This window comes from Salmo trutta, unplaced genomic scaffold (genome assembly GCF_901001165.1).
Source record: "Salmo trutta unplaced genomic scaffold, fSalTru1.1, whole genome shotgun sequence".
NCBI lineage: Eukaryota > Metazoa > Chordata > Actinopteri > Salmoniformes > Salmonidae > Salmo > Salmo trutta.
In genome coordinates this window covers 290,124-306,357 of record NW_021822543.1, presented here as the reverse complement: position 1 = coordinate 306,357, position 16,234 = coordinate 290,124, and the positions used below count along the sequence as shown (strand labels likewise).

Genomic DNA, 16,234 nt, shown 5'->3' with positions numbered 1-16,234 from the left:
CTGCGTCTCTCCCCGCCTGTCTGCCTGCGTCTCTCCCCGCCTGTCTGCCTGCGTCTCTCCCCGCCTGTCTGCCTGCGTCTCTCCCCGCCTGTCTGCCTGCGTCTCTCCCCGCCTGTCTGCCTGCGTCTCTCCCCGCCTGTCTGCCTGCGTCTCTCCCCCCCTGCCTGCCTGCGTCTCTCCCCCGCCTGTCTGCCTGCGTCTCTCCCCGCCTGTCTGCCTGCGTCTCTCCCCGCCTGTCTGCCTGCGTCTCTCCCCGCCTGTCTGCCTGCGTCTCTCCCCGCCTGTCTGCCTGCGTCTCTCCCCGCCTGTCTGCCTGCGTCTCTCCCCGCCTGTCTGCCTGCGTCTCTCCCCGCCCGTCTGCCTGCGTCTCTCCCCGCCTGTCTGCCTGCGTCTCTCCCCGCCTGTCTGCCTGCGTCTCTCCCCGCCTGTCTGCCTGCGTCTCTCCCCGCCTGTCTGCCTGCGTCTCTCCCCGCCTGTCTGCCTGCGTCTCTCCCCGCCTGTCTGCCTGCGTCTCTCCCCGCCCGCCTGTCTGCGTCTCTCCCCGCCCGCCTGTCTGCGTCTCTCCCCGCCTGTCTGCGTCTCTCCCCGCCCGTCTGCGTCTCTCCCTGTCTGTTTGAATGAGCCCTGACTGCTATGTTATTTCCATTGACAAGCATCTAACAGAGTGCATGTGGTGTCAGTCAGGGTTTGTGATATGCAGATCAGTTTGAGTGTGAAGCCTGTCATTGGAGTGGATCCTTGTCATGTCCTGTTCTGCTGGAGGGGAAGCATGACTTATAGAATTAGGTGGTCGGCGGTCGCAGTGCTGAGCGGTGGTTTATGAGTTCAAATGGCACCTTATTCCCTATGTAGTGCCCTACTTTTGACCCTAGGCTCATAGTAAGGCTCTGGTGAAAAGTAGTGCACTACAGTATTCAGGTAATAGGGAGCCATTTGGGAAGCACCTGAGGAAAGCTAAATGATTGTACATGAACAGCTGTTCTTGACAGTGAAGACCATTTAAAACCATACAGATCTCAATTCCCCGTGTTGCCTAATAGAATTTGTTGAGGACAGATTCAACAGTTTGTCTGAATGTTCTGCTTCTATCCTGGCTCTCTGTCTGACCCTCTTCCCTGTTAGGTCTATAATGTTCCACAGGACTGCTATTTAATAGCATCTTGACCGTAGATACATGTATTGTTGATCCGTAGTACCCAACAACGTCTTTCTGCACAACACAATGCAGCAGGTGGTGCTTAGCCAGCCCAGCCAATCCACTGGCAGGTGGTGCTGAGCCAGCCCTATCCAATCCACTGGCAGGTGGTGCTGAGCCAGCCCTATCCAATCCACTGACAGGTGGTGCTGAGCCAGCCCTATCCAATCCACTGACAGGTGGTGCTGAGCCAGCCCTATCCAATCCACTGACAGGTGGTGCTGAGCCAGCCCAGCCAATCCACTGGCAGGTGGTGCTGAGCCAGCCCAGCCAATCCACTGACAGGTGGTGCTGAGCCAGCCCTATCCAATCCACTGGCAGGTGGTGCTGAGCCAGCCCTATCCAATCCACTGACAGGTGGTGCTGAGCCAGCCCTATCCAATCCACTGACAGGTGGTGCTGAGCCAGCCCTATCCAATCCACTGACAGGTGGTGCTGAGCCAGCCCAGCCAATCCACTGACAGGTGGTGCTGAGCCAGCCCTATCCAATCCACTGACAGGTGGTGCTGAGCCAGCCCAGCCAATCCACTGGCAGGTGGTGCTGAGCCAGCCCTATCCAATCCACTGACAGGTGGTGCTGAGCCAGCCCAGCCAATCCACTGACAGGTGGTGCTGAGCCAGCCCTATCCAATCCACTGGCAGGTGGTGCTGAGCCAGCCCTATCCAATCCACTGGCAGGTGGTGCTGAGCCAGCCCAGCCAATCCACTGGCAGGTGGTGCTGAGCCAGCCCAGCCAATCCACTGGCAGGTGGTGCTGAGCCAGCCCTATCCAATCCACTGACAGGTGGTGCTGAGCCAGCCCTATCCAATCCACTGGCAGGTGGTGCTGAGCCAGCCCTATCCAATCCACTGACAGTCCTCTGGCTGCGACGACGCCATCATGGCCGGCCTTGAAATGCTACTGGAATTTCATTTAGCAACAGTTTCCACTCCCTCCCTCCCTCCCTCCCTCCCTCCCTCCCTCCCTCCCTCCCTCCCTCCCTCCCTCCATCCCTCCCTCCCTCCCTCCCTCCCTCCCTCCCTCAATTTAGTTATTTCCCTTCCTTCCTCCCTCCCTCCCTCCCTTCCTCCCTCCCTTCCTTCCTTCCTTCCTCCCTCCCTCCTGCTTCTCTTATTAGACCCTCTTTCATAAAAAATGTTCCTTCTCAATTTGTTTGCCTCTGTCCTTCTCCCTGCCCCTCCTCTTTCCCTCCTTCCCTTCCTCAATAACAATGTTTCAACCAAGCGAAATCCTTTGATTTCTCTCCTCCCCTCTCCTAAAACCCTCTTGCTCTAAACATTTTTTTTCTCCAAATCCGTGTAATTTTCTGTCCTCTTTGCTATTCTTTCCATCTTTTATCCTATCTTGTGAATCGATTGGCGTGACGACGATCTGTGTCTGTTTGTGCCGAGGGGGGGAAACCGAATCGTCTAATCAGAGGCAGTGATCTCGGCATGTTTCCTGCAGAGCGAACAACGCTGCTAAACCCCAGCTCAAACACTAGCGCTTGATTCCAAACAAACACAACACACACTGACGATGAACAGGACGATAAAGAGAACAGAGACTGTTAATAATGGAGGCCTTTTGTACAGTCAATAGAGATGCTTGACTCCAATCAAACACACTGACGATAAACAGAAACAGAACAGAGACTGTTAATAATGAAGTCCTTTTGTACAGTCAATAGAGATGCTTGACTCCAATCAAACACACTGACGATAAACAGAAACAGAACAGAGACTGTTAATAATGAAGTCCTTTTGTACAGTCAATAGAGATGCTTGACTCCAATCAAACACACACTGAGGATGAACAGAAACAGAACAGAGACTGTTAATAATGGAGGCCTTTTGTACAGTCAGTAGAGATGCTTGACTCCAAACAAACACACACTGACGATAAACAGGAGGATAAACAGAACGAGAACAGAGACTGTTAATAATGGAGGCCTTTTGTACAGTCAATAGAGATGCTTGACTCCAAACAAACACACACTGACGATAAACAGGAGGATAAACAGAACGAGAACAGAGACTGTTAATAATGGAGGCCTTTTGTACAGTCAATAGAGATGCTTGACTCCAAACACACACTGAGGATGAACAGAAACAGAACAGAGACTGTTAATAATGAAGTCCTTTTGTACAGTCAATAGAGATGCTTGACTCCAAAACAAACACACACTGAGGATGAACAGAAACAGAACAGAGACTGTTAATAGTGGAGGCCTTGTGTACAGCCAATAGAGATGCTGATGATGTACAGAGAGAAGAGGGAAAAACACATTCTAAAGTGTTAAAATCCTGCCAGCCATCCATACTTAGTGGGTCACTAAGTGTTATAGTGTATTATTATGGGGGTCACTAAGTGTTAGTGTGTTATTATGGGGGTCACTAAGTGTTATAGTGTATTATTATGGGGGTCACTAAGTGTAATGGTGTATTATTATGGGGGTCAGTAAGTGTTATAGTCTATTATGGGGGTCACTAAGTGTTATAGTGTATTATTATGGGGGTCACTAAGTGTTATAGTGTGTTATTATGGGGTCACTAAGTGTTATAGTCTATTATTATGGGGGTCACTAAGTGTTATAGTGTGTTATTATGGGGGTCACTAAGTGTTAGTCTATTATTATGGGGGTCACTAAGTGTAATGGTGTGGTATTATGGGGGTCACTAAGTGTTATGGTGTATTATTATGGGGGTCACTAAGTGTTATAGTGTATTATTATGGGGGTCACTAAGTGTTATAGTCTATTATTATGGGGGTCACTAAGTGTAATGGTGTGTTATTATGGGGGTCACTAAGTGTTATAGTGTATTATTATGGGGGTCACTAAATGTTATAGTCTATTATTATGGGGGGCACTAAGTGTTATAGTCTATTATTATGGGGGTCACTAAGTGTAATGGTGTGTTATTATGGGGGTCACTAAGTGTAATGGTGTGTTATTATGGGGGTCACTAAGTGTTATAGTGTGTTATTATGGGGGTCACTAAGTGTTATAGTCTATTATTATGGGAGTCACTAAGTGTTATAGTGTTATTATGGGGTCACTAAGTGTTATAGTGTATTATTATGGGGGTCACTAAGTGTTATAGTGTGTTATTATGGGGGTCACTAAGTGTTATAGTGTATTATTATGGGGTCACTAAGTGTTATAGTCTATTATTATGGGGGTCACTAAGTGTTATAGTGTGTTATTATGGGGGTCACTAAGTGTTATAGTGTATTATTATGGGGTCACTAAGTGTTATAGTGTGTTATTATGGGGGTCACTAAGTGTTATAGTGTATTATTATGGGGGTCACTAAGTGTTATAGTGTGTTATTATGGGGGTCACTAAGTGTTATAGTGTATTATTATGGGGGTCACTAAGTGTTATAGTGTGTTATTATGGGGGTCACTAAGTGTAATGGTGTGTTATTATGGGGGTCACTAAGTGTTAGTGTATTATTATGGGGGTCACTAAGTGTTATAGTGTATTATACTGTCAGTATAGGATACACTGGTTTAGGGGTTATGGCTGCTGTCTGTCTTGTAGGGTATTTGAGTGACACACACACACACACACACACACGTCACAGGGCACAGCGTTGAGTGCTCTCTAGCGGAGACAGACGGGGTGAATGATAGTGTTGAGCTTCAGGGATGTTGTACTTGGTACCACTGATGAAGGGAGTCTGTCTGTCTGTCTGTCTGTCTGTCTGTCTGTCTGTCTGTCTGTCTGTCTGTCTGTCTGTCTGTCTGTCTGTCTGTCTGTCTCTCTGTCTCTCTGTCTCTCTGTCTCTCTGTCTCTCTGTCTCTCTGACTCTCTGACTCTCTGACTGACTGACTGACTGACTGACTGACTGACTGACTGACTGACTCTGACTCTGACTGACTGACTACCCCAAGTCTGATACATCTGTCGTTGGTCAGCCAGCATCAGGCCCTGCATGCTGCTTCTGCTCTAATGATAAGGCTGAAAACCAACCATTTCACCCTCCTCTCTTTCTCTCTGTCTAATATCTCAATCAGGGTGGGAAATTAACGCCAGCCTCCAGCCAAATGCTGGTCCATTTTCTCATTGGCTGGTAGAATGTCTATATACTTAGCAAGACACATTGTTGAGTGGTCCCACAGTTCAAATCAAAGTCCCACACGCTAAAAAACCAACAGTGTGTTTTAACATGACAAAACATGTGCATGCGTTTTCTGTTATTTGTCTATATTAGAAATTGGGGCTGGTGGAGGTGGGGGGGCTGGTGGAGGTGGGGGGCCTGGTGGAGGTGGGGGGCCTGGTGGAGGTGGGGGGCTAGAGGAGGGGGGGCCTGGTGGTGGAGGGGGGCCTGGTGGAGGGGGGTCCTGGTGGAGGGGGTCTGGTAATTTGGGCGTCCACCAGCCACTGTTAGTTTCCCACCCTGATCTCAGTCTCTGCTCCTCTCTGGCTGCAGCAACAGTGATAAAACAAACATCTGTTTAATGTAATAATCCTGTTAGATAAATCATGATTTACATCTCAGATGTTTCCCTCTTGTTTCTCCTCCAGCAGTAACAGAATGAATCTAGTCTGCCTGTACAGTCAGTCTGGTTGTTGTTTCTCCTCCAGCAGTTACCAGAATGAATCTAGTCTGCCTGTACAGTCAGTCTGGTTGTTGTTCCTCCTCCAGCAGTAACCAGAATGAATCTAGTCTGCCTGTACAGTCAGTCTGGTTGTTTGGCTCGTGCTCCAGTTTCAGAACATGAGATATTATGTAGGTAACATACTGTATGTGAATATTAATACTTTCTCCGTTATAACCAAGGACCACAGTAAGGTCAGGACCACAGTAAGGTCAGGGACTCCAGGACTACAGTAAGGTCAGGGACTCCAGGACCACAGTAAGGTCAGGGACTCCAGGACCACAGTAAGGTCAGGGACTTCAGGACCACAGTAAGGTCAGGGACTCCAGGACCACAGTAAGGTCAGGGACTCCAGGACCACAGTAAGGTCAGGGACTCCAGGACCACAGTAAGGTCAGGGACTCCAGGACCACAGTAAGGTCAGGGACTCCAGGACCACAGTAAGGTCAGGGACTCCAGGACCACAGTAAGGTCAGGGACTCCAGGACCACAGTAAGGTCAGGGACTCCAGGACCACAGTAAGGTCAGGGACTCCAGGACCACAGTAAGGTCAGGGACTCCAGGACCACAGTAAGGTCAGGGACTCCAGGACCACAGTAAGGTCAGGGACTCCAGGACCACAGTAAGGTCAGGGACTCCAGGACCACAGTAAGGTCAGGGACTCCAGGACCACAGTAAGGTCAGGGACTCCAGGACCAGTATGAAAACAGCTCTGACATTGTGCTGTCCTGGTTTAATGCAGAGTTACTTTACTGCCACTTACATGTTTTTTCCTTATTTTATATGTTTTTAGTCCCTCTAATCCATTTCAGGCTCTCTATTCATTTTTCTTTAGGCGATGTTTCCCCTGTGTTGTTCCATGTTGATGTATGTCAGTTTGTCACAGCTTCACTAACACCTGTCGTTAACCATCAGGCCTGTCTTAACCTTCAGCCTTGATGTGTCTAACAGCTTCGTCTGTCAGTAGGTCCGTGACCTTGTTTTATGACAACATTTTGGTCTTTATTGACTTGCCTGTCCTGTCCCTGTCGGTGTGCTCCCCAGCTGGACAGGTTTGCCAGTATCCGTATCCCGGGCAGTAAGAAAGAACGTCCTCACCTCCCCCACGTCAAACACTCCTCCTCGTCTGAATGGTCCTCCTCCGCTGACTTTGAGGACCTGTCCTCCAAGATCACCTCAGAGAAGGAGATACTGGGCCTCTTCGAGAAGATGATGGTAGGTGATGGATGGATAAGGTGTCTGTCTGTCTGTGTCTGTCTCTCTCTCTCTCTTTCTCTCTCTCTCTGTCTGTGTCTCTCTGTGTCTCTCTCTCTCTGTGTCTCTCTCTCTCTGTGTCTCTCTCTCTCTGTGTCTCTCTCTCTCTGTGTCTCTCTCTGTCTGTGTCTCTCTCTGTCTGTGTCTCTCTCTGTCTGTGTCTCTCTCTGTCTGTGTCTCTCTCTGTCTGTCTCTCTCTGTCTGTGTCTCTCTCTGTCTGTGTCTCTCTCTGTCTGTGTCTCTCTGTCTGTGTCTCTCTCTGTCTGTGTCTCTCTCTGTCTGTGTCTCTCTCTGTCTATGTCTCTCTCTCTGTGTCTCTCTCTCTCTCTGTCTGTGTCTCTCTCTCTCTGTCTGTGTCTCTCTCTCTCTCTGTCTGTGTCTCTCTCTCTCTGTCTGTGTCTCTCTCTCTCTGTCTGTGTCTCTCTCTCTCTCTGTCTGTGTCTCTCTCTCTCTCTGTCTGTGTCTCTCTCTCTCTCTGTCTGTGTCTCTCTCTCTCTGTCTGTGTCTCTCTCTCTCTGTCTGTGTCTCTCTCTCTCTGTCTGTGTCTCTCTCTGTCTCTGTCTCTGTCTGTCTCTCTCTGTCTCTGTCTCTCTCTGTCTCTCTCTGTCTCTCTCTGTCTCTCTCTGTCTCTCTCTGTCTCTCTGTCTCTCTGTCTCTCTCTCTTTGTGTCTCTCTCTCTTTGTGTCTCTCTCTCTTTGTGTCTCTCTCTCTTTGTGTCTCTCTCTCTTTGTGTCTCTGTGTCTCTGTGTCTCTGTCTCTCTGTCTCTCTGTGTCTCTGTGTCTCTGTGTCTCTGTGTCTCTGTGTGTGTGTAGTTGAGAATATGATGGTATGTTATCGTGCTGCAGGGCATTTTCTCAGAGTCAGACATACTGACAGTTTCACATTGAAAATACATACCGGTACATCCTCTGTTCTGACCGCCCTCAGGGAGGTGTTATGGGGGATACAGGCTGGAGTCAATAGTGGAACACAGTCTGTCAGTTTTTTTTTAAAATGGGATCCATTGTAATTCCACAGGTCACAGTTTTCACTACGGGATGAGAGGACATTTAGGATTGTGGTATTTCAACATGGCAGCACGTTTTACATCAGCTTGTTATTAAACGCTTGTATGCTTCGCTACGTCTCTGAAGCTTCCTGCTCCTGCAGACAGACACATTTCCATTTTCTGTGCAAGGTGTCTTGCATTGTGGTTTTTATACCTTTCCTCTCTTCAAAAGGAGAGACATTTCATTCAAAAGAACATCCAATTATAGTGACAACATCTCTTGGTCTGGTCCTCCATTTTGTTTCTGTACTCCAATAAACCTCCCGTGATAAAGTTTTCAAAAAACCCCAAACTGGGGTCTTTGCAGCGTCGTGGTCATGCTGACAGTTACATTTGTTAGTCAGGGAAACGACAAAGGTGTTCATTCTACAGACTCGGTTACGGTGCCTTCGACATTTCCACTTTGAAAAGTAGAGAATATCCCATCAGCCCATCCAATGGGCAGAACCCCTCTTCATCCATTTTGTTGTCTTCAAAAGAACATCCAATTATAAAGTTTCATAAAGATGTCAGTTTCTCCCTGACCTCTTGACCTCTCACCTAGTGTTCCTGTGGGGTGGGGGGGGGGGGGGTTATTTAAAACGCTCGTCTCCCTCGGCAACGGAACTGTTGGCGCTGCGTTCCAAATGGAATCCTATTTCCTGTAAGTTTTTAGTGTTCTATGACCCATAGGGCTCTGGTCACAAGTAGGGCACTACGTAGGGAATAGGGTGCCATTGGAGTGAAATCCTGAAAGATAATGTCACCCAGGATGACCTGGTTTGTGTGGTGGCTCTGTCTGCTGCTGCCTTTTGAAGATTGACTTGCTCAAATGGGATGGGTCCTAAATAGCAACTTTTAATATCGCGCACTACTTTAGACTTTTTGAGAAGTCTAAAGTAGGGAATAGGGTGCCATTTGGGAAGCACCCTTGGTGGCTCAACCTAGAAACACAACCCAACCAAGCTGCACTGCTTCTTGACACAATGTCCGCTTAACCTGGAAGCCAGCCGCACCAAGGCGCCCGGCCCGCCACAGGAGGCGCCCGACCCGCCACAGGAGGCGCTAGATCACGATGGGACAAGGACGTCCCTGCCGGTAGGGACTCACACAGCTCTGCCGCGGAGAGGTGACGGGGACAACGCCGATAGTTGATGTCCTGCCCGTTCCTCCACATGACTGTAATGAGAAGGAACAGAAGAAGGTTACATGACTGTGATCTGGTTTAAAAAGCCCACAGGTTTCAGTGGAAGCAGAGCACTTGAATCCCTCAGACAGTGTTGGCTAAATGAAGGCTGGAGGCCGTTTTGCCAGTGAAGAGATGCACCTATTGATTCCATAAGGAGAGGCTTTCAAGGCCAGTTACAGAACAGCCCACTTTCCATTGACTGGTCAGTTGCTTCCTGTAAAGAGGCCAAGCTGACCTCTCCCCACAGCGACACCGTCGTGGAGGATAACTTTCATCTTTAGACACACCACACACGCACACACCACGCACCACGCACCACGCACCACGCACCACGCACCACGCACCACGCACCACACACACCACGCACGCACACACCGCACCACGCACCACGCACCACGCACCACACACACACCACGCACCACACACCACACACCACACACACCGCACGCACACACCGCACGCACACACCGCACGCACACACCGCACGCACGCACCACACACCACACGCACACACCACACGCACGCACCACGCACCACGCACCACGCACCACACACCACACACCACACACCACACTACACACACACACTACACACACCACGCACTACACACTACACACTACACACCACACACCACACACCACACACTACACACCACACACCACACACTACACACTACACACCACACACTACACACCCACACACTACACACACTACACACTACACACTACACACCACACACTACACACCACACACTACACACCACACACTACACACCACACACTACACACCACACACTACACACTACACACCCACACACCACACACACACACACTACACACACACACACACACACTACACACACACCACACACACCACACACACCACACACACCACACACACCACACACCACACACCACACACCACACACCACACACCACACACACACTACACACACACCACACACACTACACACTACACACCACGCACCACACACCACACACCACACACCACACACACACACACACTACACACACACCACACACACCACACACCACACACTACACACTACACACCACACACTACACACTACACACTACACACTACACACTACACACCACACACTACACACCCACACACCCACACACCCACACACCCACACACCACACACCACACACCACACACTACACACACACACACACTACACACACACACTACACACACTACACACACACACTACACACACTACACACTACACACTACACACCACACACTACACACTACACACTACACACTACACACTACACACCACACACCACACACCACACACTACACACCACACACCACACACTACACACCCACACACCCACACACCCACACACCACACACACACCACACACCACACCCACACACCACACACCACACACACACTACACACACACACTACACACACACCACACACACCACACACTACACACACACCACACACACACACACTACACACTACACACTACACACCACACAATACACACTACACACCCACACACCACACACCCACACACCACACACACACACACACACACACACACACACACACCACACACCTACACACCTACACACCTACACACCTACACACCTACACACACTACACACCTACACACCTACACACACCTACACACACCTACACACACACACTACACACCTACACACACACACTACACACCTACACACACCACACACGTCTTCAGAGCTCCGGGTTCTCTCACCTCGCTAGCTGACATGGATATAGTTTAATCCTTCGTCTCTTTCTCACCTCTACCTCTCCTCCTCCTCCTCCTCCTCCTCCTCTACCTCTCCTCCTCTACCTCTCCTCCTCCTCCTCCTCCTCCTCCTCCTCCTCCTCCTCCTCCTCCTTCCTCTCTTCCTAATCTATCCAATCCCAGCCTAGTGCTATCTATTAGAGAATGATTGGACCGTTGCCCATGGAGACCAGACATTACACAGGAGGAAGCGCCATAACAATTCTGATGACACGCTGTTGAAAGAGAGCTGGACTGTGTGTGTGTGTGTGTGTGTGTGTGTGTGTGTGTGTGACACTGTGTGTGTGTGTGACAAGGTTATTATAGTAAACAAAAACAAAAGATAATGGAAAAAATATAAATAAATTAACAAACAAACAACTGAAACCATCTTTGACTCCAAAACGAAACAAAAATAAAAAACCATAATGAATTCTGTTTCCGTTCTAGTTGTCAATGAGGTGTTCATGCATTTTATTTTCCTAATCAGGTTTAAGTTTCTGAATCTGACGGGTCACGTCGAGGTTGATGTTTATAATTTAAACAGGGAGACTCAGCGAGCAGCGCTGCAGATATTGACTAGTAAGGATAAAGCGTTGTAGTGTAGAGGAGTGAAGTCCAGGGAGGTGAATCGGTAGATTTCCAACTGCAAGGCTCAGATCAACATGGCAGTGTTGTCGTTGTTTATCAAATATTTTCTTTATAATGTCGGAAATAAACGTGTTTCTAACCCCTTTTATATCACACACTCACATATTGAAATCATCATTTATACGTTTTACAATTAATTAGAGAGCCTGAAATATCATATTTATGTGGAAACGTTTACTGTACACATCACAGCAAATTGGTCCCTGTTTGTCGTGTCTTTGGTCACGTTCTCCTGGGACAAACAAAAACAGCCTGATGATTGGTGGACAATAGAGCCTCAAACAAAAACAGCCTGTTGATTGGTTGACCGTAGAGCCTCAAACAAAAACAGCCTGTTGATTGGTTGACAATAGAGCCTCAAACAAAAACAGCCTGAGGATTGGTTGACTATAGAGCCTCAAACAAAAACAGCCTGATGATTGGTTGACTATAGAGCCTCAAACAAAAACAGCCTGATGATTGGTTGACTATAGAGCCTCAAACAAAAACAGCCTGATGATTGGTGGACAATAGAGCCTCAAACAAAAACAGCCTGATGATTGGTGGACAATAGAGCCTCAAACAAAAACAGCCTGATGATTGGTGGACAATAGAGCCTCAAACAAAAACAGCCTGATGATTGGTGGACAATAGAGCCTCAAACAAAAACAGCCTGATGATTGGTGGACAATAGAGCCTCAAACAAAAACAGCCTGATGATTGGTGGACAATAGAGCCTCAAACAAAAACAGCCTGATGATTGGTGGACAATAGAGCCTCAAACAAAAACAGCCTGTTGATTGGTGGACAATAGAGCCTCAAACAAAAACAGCCTGATGATTGGTGGACAATAGAGCTTCCCACAATGCAGGCGATGGCTGCAAGATGATGGATGAAACCTTGCGGTCGATTGTAGTCAACTTCATGACCATTGATCACATGATTTCTGTTAAAGTTTCATGCAGTCGACATTTAGGCGCAAGTCAGGACGTTTTGGATCCCCAGAATGCAACACACTTTGACAGGCGGTAACAAAAGTGAAACCGCGCGACCGTGTCCATTGAGATGAGCACTCTGCTATAACGTCTCTGCTGTAACGCCTCTCTCACACAGAGTCTCTGCTGTAACGTATCTCTCACACAGAGTCTCTGCCGTAACGTATCTCTCACACAGAGTCTCTGCCGTAACGTATCTCTCACACAGAGTCTCTGCCGTAACGTATCTCTCACACAGAGTCTCTGCCGTAACGTATCTCTCACACAGAGTCTCTGCCGTAACGTATCTCTCACACACAGTCTCTGCCGTAACGCCTCTCTCACACAGTCTCTGCCGTAACGTATCTCTCACACAGAGTCTCTGCCGTAACGTATCTCTCACACAGAGTCTCTGCCGTAACGTATCTCTCACACAGAGTCTCTGCCGTAACGTGGAAGCTACGTTACCAAAATAGCAGGAGGTTTATCCTCGTGCTTCAGCGCTCCTGGTTGTTGTGGAAGTTTACCCACTACTACTACTGCTGTCTACATCAACTCTCTGTCTACCTGTATGTGTTACCGCAGGATTTTTCATTTTTCACGCAGAAAATGAAAGATGAAACACAGAAAAATATCTTGCTGCATTTTGTAAACGCAGAGAGATAATTGTTCACCTGTCTGATTCACGCCTGCCTGACTGGACTCATCCATTGTGGAGACCTGTCTCAGTGGACTCATCCATTGTGGAGGCCTGTCTCAGTGGACTCATCCATTGTGGAGGCCTGTCTCAGTGGACTCATCCATTGTGGAGGCCCTGATTACACATAGAAGTAGGTCTATAGACTAGCTGGCCTGATTACACATAGAAGTAGGTCTATAGGCTACCTGGCCCTGATTACACATAGAAGTAGGTCTATAGACTACCTGGCCCTGATTACACATAGAAGTAGGTCTATAGGCTACCTGGCCCTGATTACACATAGAAGTAGGTCTATAGGCTACCTGGCCCTGATTACACATAGAAGTAGGTCTATAGGCTACCTGGCCCTGATTACACATAGAAGTAGGTCTATAAATGTGTCCATTTGGGGATCTGATTTGTATTTCTGATGGTCTTAACTCACCATCACTGTGGAGCTCCTCAAAGTAGTTTTTTCTTCATCTCAAAACAGCAAGTAAACAGAGTCTGTTTTTAAATATATTGAGAATGACAATATATCCTCAACATAGCTCATTTAAAATACCTTTCCAGCTCACTGTCTTTCCATAACCACTCAGAGTGAAAGGGAGAAAACGTAATGCTCTGATCCGGTGGAAACTATAGAATAATTCTACCTGATTACTTGTTATCCATTACCCAAATGGTCTACAGCGATGTCTGTCTGTATGGAGCTCACTTGAGGGAGAAACTCTTGAAGGGCCCAGAATATTCTATACAATGTAGCAAGTTAGCTAGTATGAGCTTCAGACCAGACACAAGTTAATAGTTGATAATGTTTCAAGGAGCTTCAGACCAGACACAAGATAATAGTTGATGTTTCAAGGAGCTTCAGACCCGACACAAGTTAATAGTTGATAATGTTTCAAGTTCCTTGCAGTCAGGCCATGTGTAGCCATTGTGATTCATAGGATATTTATTTTTTATCAGGATATTTTCTACCTGCAGGCTGCAATGTTTTCATCTGTAGGGTTTATGTCGGCTATTTCTACGTATTCGGCAGTAGAAGTTCCTTCTAGATTTGTTATTTGGATATGATTTTGATCGATCACATGACATTGATTTTGAGATATGAAGACTTTTTATTATAAATGAAATAAAATGGTTCCATGAAAATGATGATATTAAGATCATAACTGGCACGCAGATCAGTAGAAATGGTCGGATAACTTGGATAACACTCCAAATGGAAAAGGTTGTCGACCGCTGGTGTAGTAGCCTGTTACCGGCAACTACAGGAGCCTAATGGCAGAATCTGTGAAGGCCTGCAGCAGCGGAGGAGGGGGGTCAGGGACATGTTTTTCCTTCTGGTTAGGCTATATTGATCTCTGGCTCCCTCTTGAGTCATTTGTGTCAATTTCGTGTAAGTGCTTAAAGCATCAGACATGCTCAGTATCAATATACAGTTGACACACAGGGTACGTCTATATATGGAAAAATACACGTTTAAACATTTCGACCAATCGATTGGTCTAAAGATCAGATGACTCTAGGTCGACCAAGATTTTTTGTTGTTGTTGTTGGGGACTGCCCTAAGTTGCACGCCCCTGATCAATCTGAAGCAAAAACGCACTGACATTCACTATGAAACGCAAGCAAAATGGTTTTAAAACTACAATTTTTTGTTGTTGTTGATGGTCTGCATTTAAAAAATGCTAATTTCTGAAACTGTACAACCCATAAATGGTTTCTAGCCTCTCACACACAGGCTTAATTCCGTCCGTGAAACTGAAACTAAATAATATAAAAATAAAATATAAATGTTTGTAATTTCGGAAATTGTCCATTAATATATCTGCATAATAGTTTCACAGTATAACATAGTGTTGTGCTTGGCTGTGAAATGTGCCTATTAATTTCTCCCTCTGGACCGGCAGCTGTTGTCAAAATGGGGAAGCTGTTTTGAATGTGGCCGTGTTATCTCCAGTGGAAATTGGGTCAAGTGGCCAATGTAGAAATCGCTGGGTCATTACACTGTTTGCTCAGTTTCAGTTGGTGAGAAAACGAGCACTAGAAGGTGCAGGGAATCATTGTACCATCTGAATCAGGAAAAATAGTGTTTTTACTGCTGACCAACAGGGAATCATTGTACCATCTGAATCAGGAAAAATAGTGTTTTTACTGCTGACCAACAGGGAATCATTGTACCGTCTGAATCAGGAAAAATAGTGTTTTTACTGCTGACCAACAGGGAATCATTGTACCGTCTGAATCAGGAAAAATAGTGTTTTTACTGCTGACCAACAGGGAATCATTGTACCGTCTGAATCAGGAAAAATAGTGTTTTTACTGCTGACCAACAGGGAATCATTGTACCATCTGAATCAGGAAAAATAGTGTTTTTACTGCTGACCAACAGGGAATCATTGTACCATCTGAATCAGGAAAAATAGTGTTTTTACTGCTGACCAACAGTGAAAGGCTCAAGCGTGAGTCTCCACCATGTTACGGGGAAATGGGATGGGGGGGGGAGTCTCCATGTTATGAGGAAATGGGATGCATGTGTTGGGGGGGGGGGGATTTGTTTTGAACACAAGCTAGTGCTGTTGCAGTTCACCTAGCTTCTACATATAGGAGACATTCTAGGTGCAGCACTTTAAACTAAATAATTACTTCTAAAAACATCAGTGTATCTGAAAAATGACACTTAACTGAATTTCAAATATATATATTTTTTTAAATGAATAGAAATAACAACCAATATTTAACCTCTCTGGGGTATTTGGGACGTGACCGTCCCACCTGCGGGACACACTATTCAACAGCCAGTGAAATAGCAGGGCGCCAAATTCAAAACAACAAAAATCTCATAATTCAAATATACAACTATTATATCCCATTTTAAAGATACACTTCTCCTTA

At 47.0% G+C, this 16,234-nt stretch overlaps 1 protein-coding gene across 1 annotated transcript in view; it reads left to right on the top strand.

Moving 5' to 3' along the window:
• The window catches only part of diaph3 (diaphanous-related formin 3), a 66,442-nt gene that overhangs the window by 45,699 nt on the left and 4,509 nt on the right, over positions 1-16,234 (top strand). Inside the window, exon 3 of the mRNA XM_029744120.1 lies at positions 6,828-6,998. Within this exon, the coding sequence (XP_029599980.1) occupies positions 6,828-6,998 (171 nt within the window). The remainder of the gene's footprint in view (positions 1-6,827; positions 6,999-16,234) is intronic.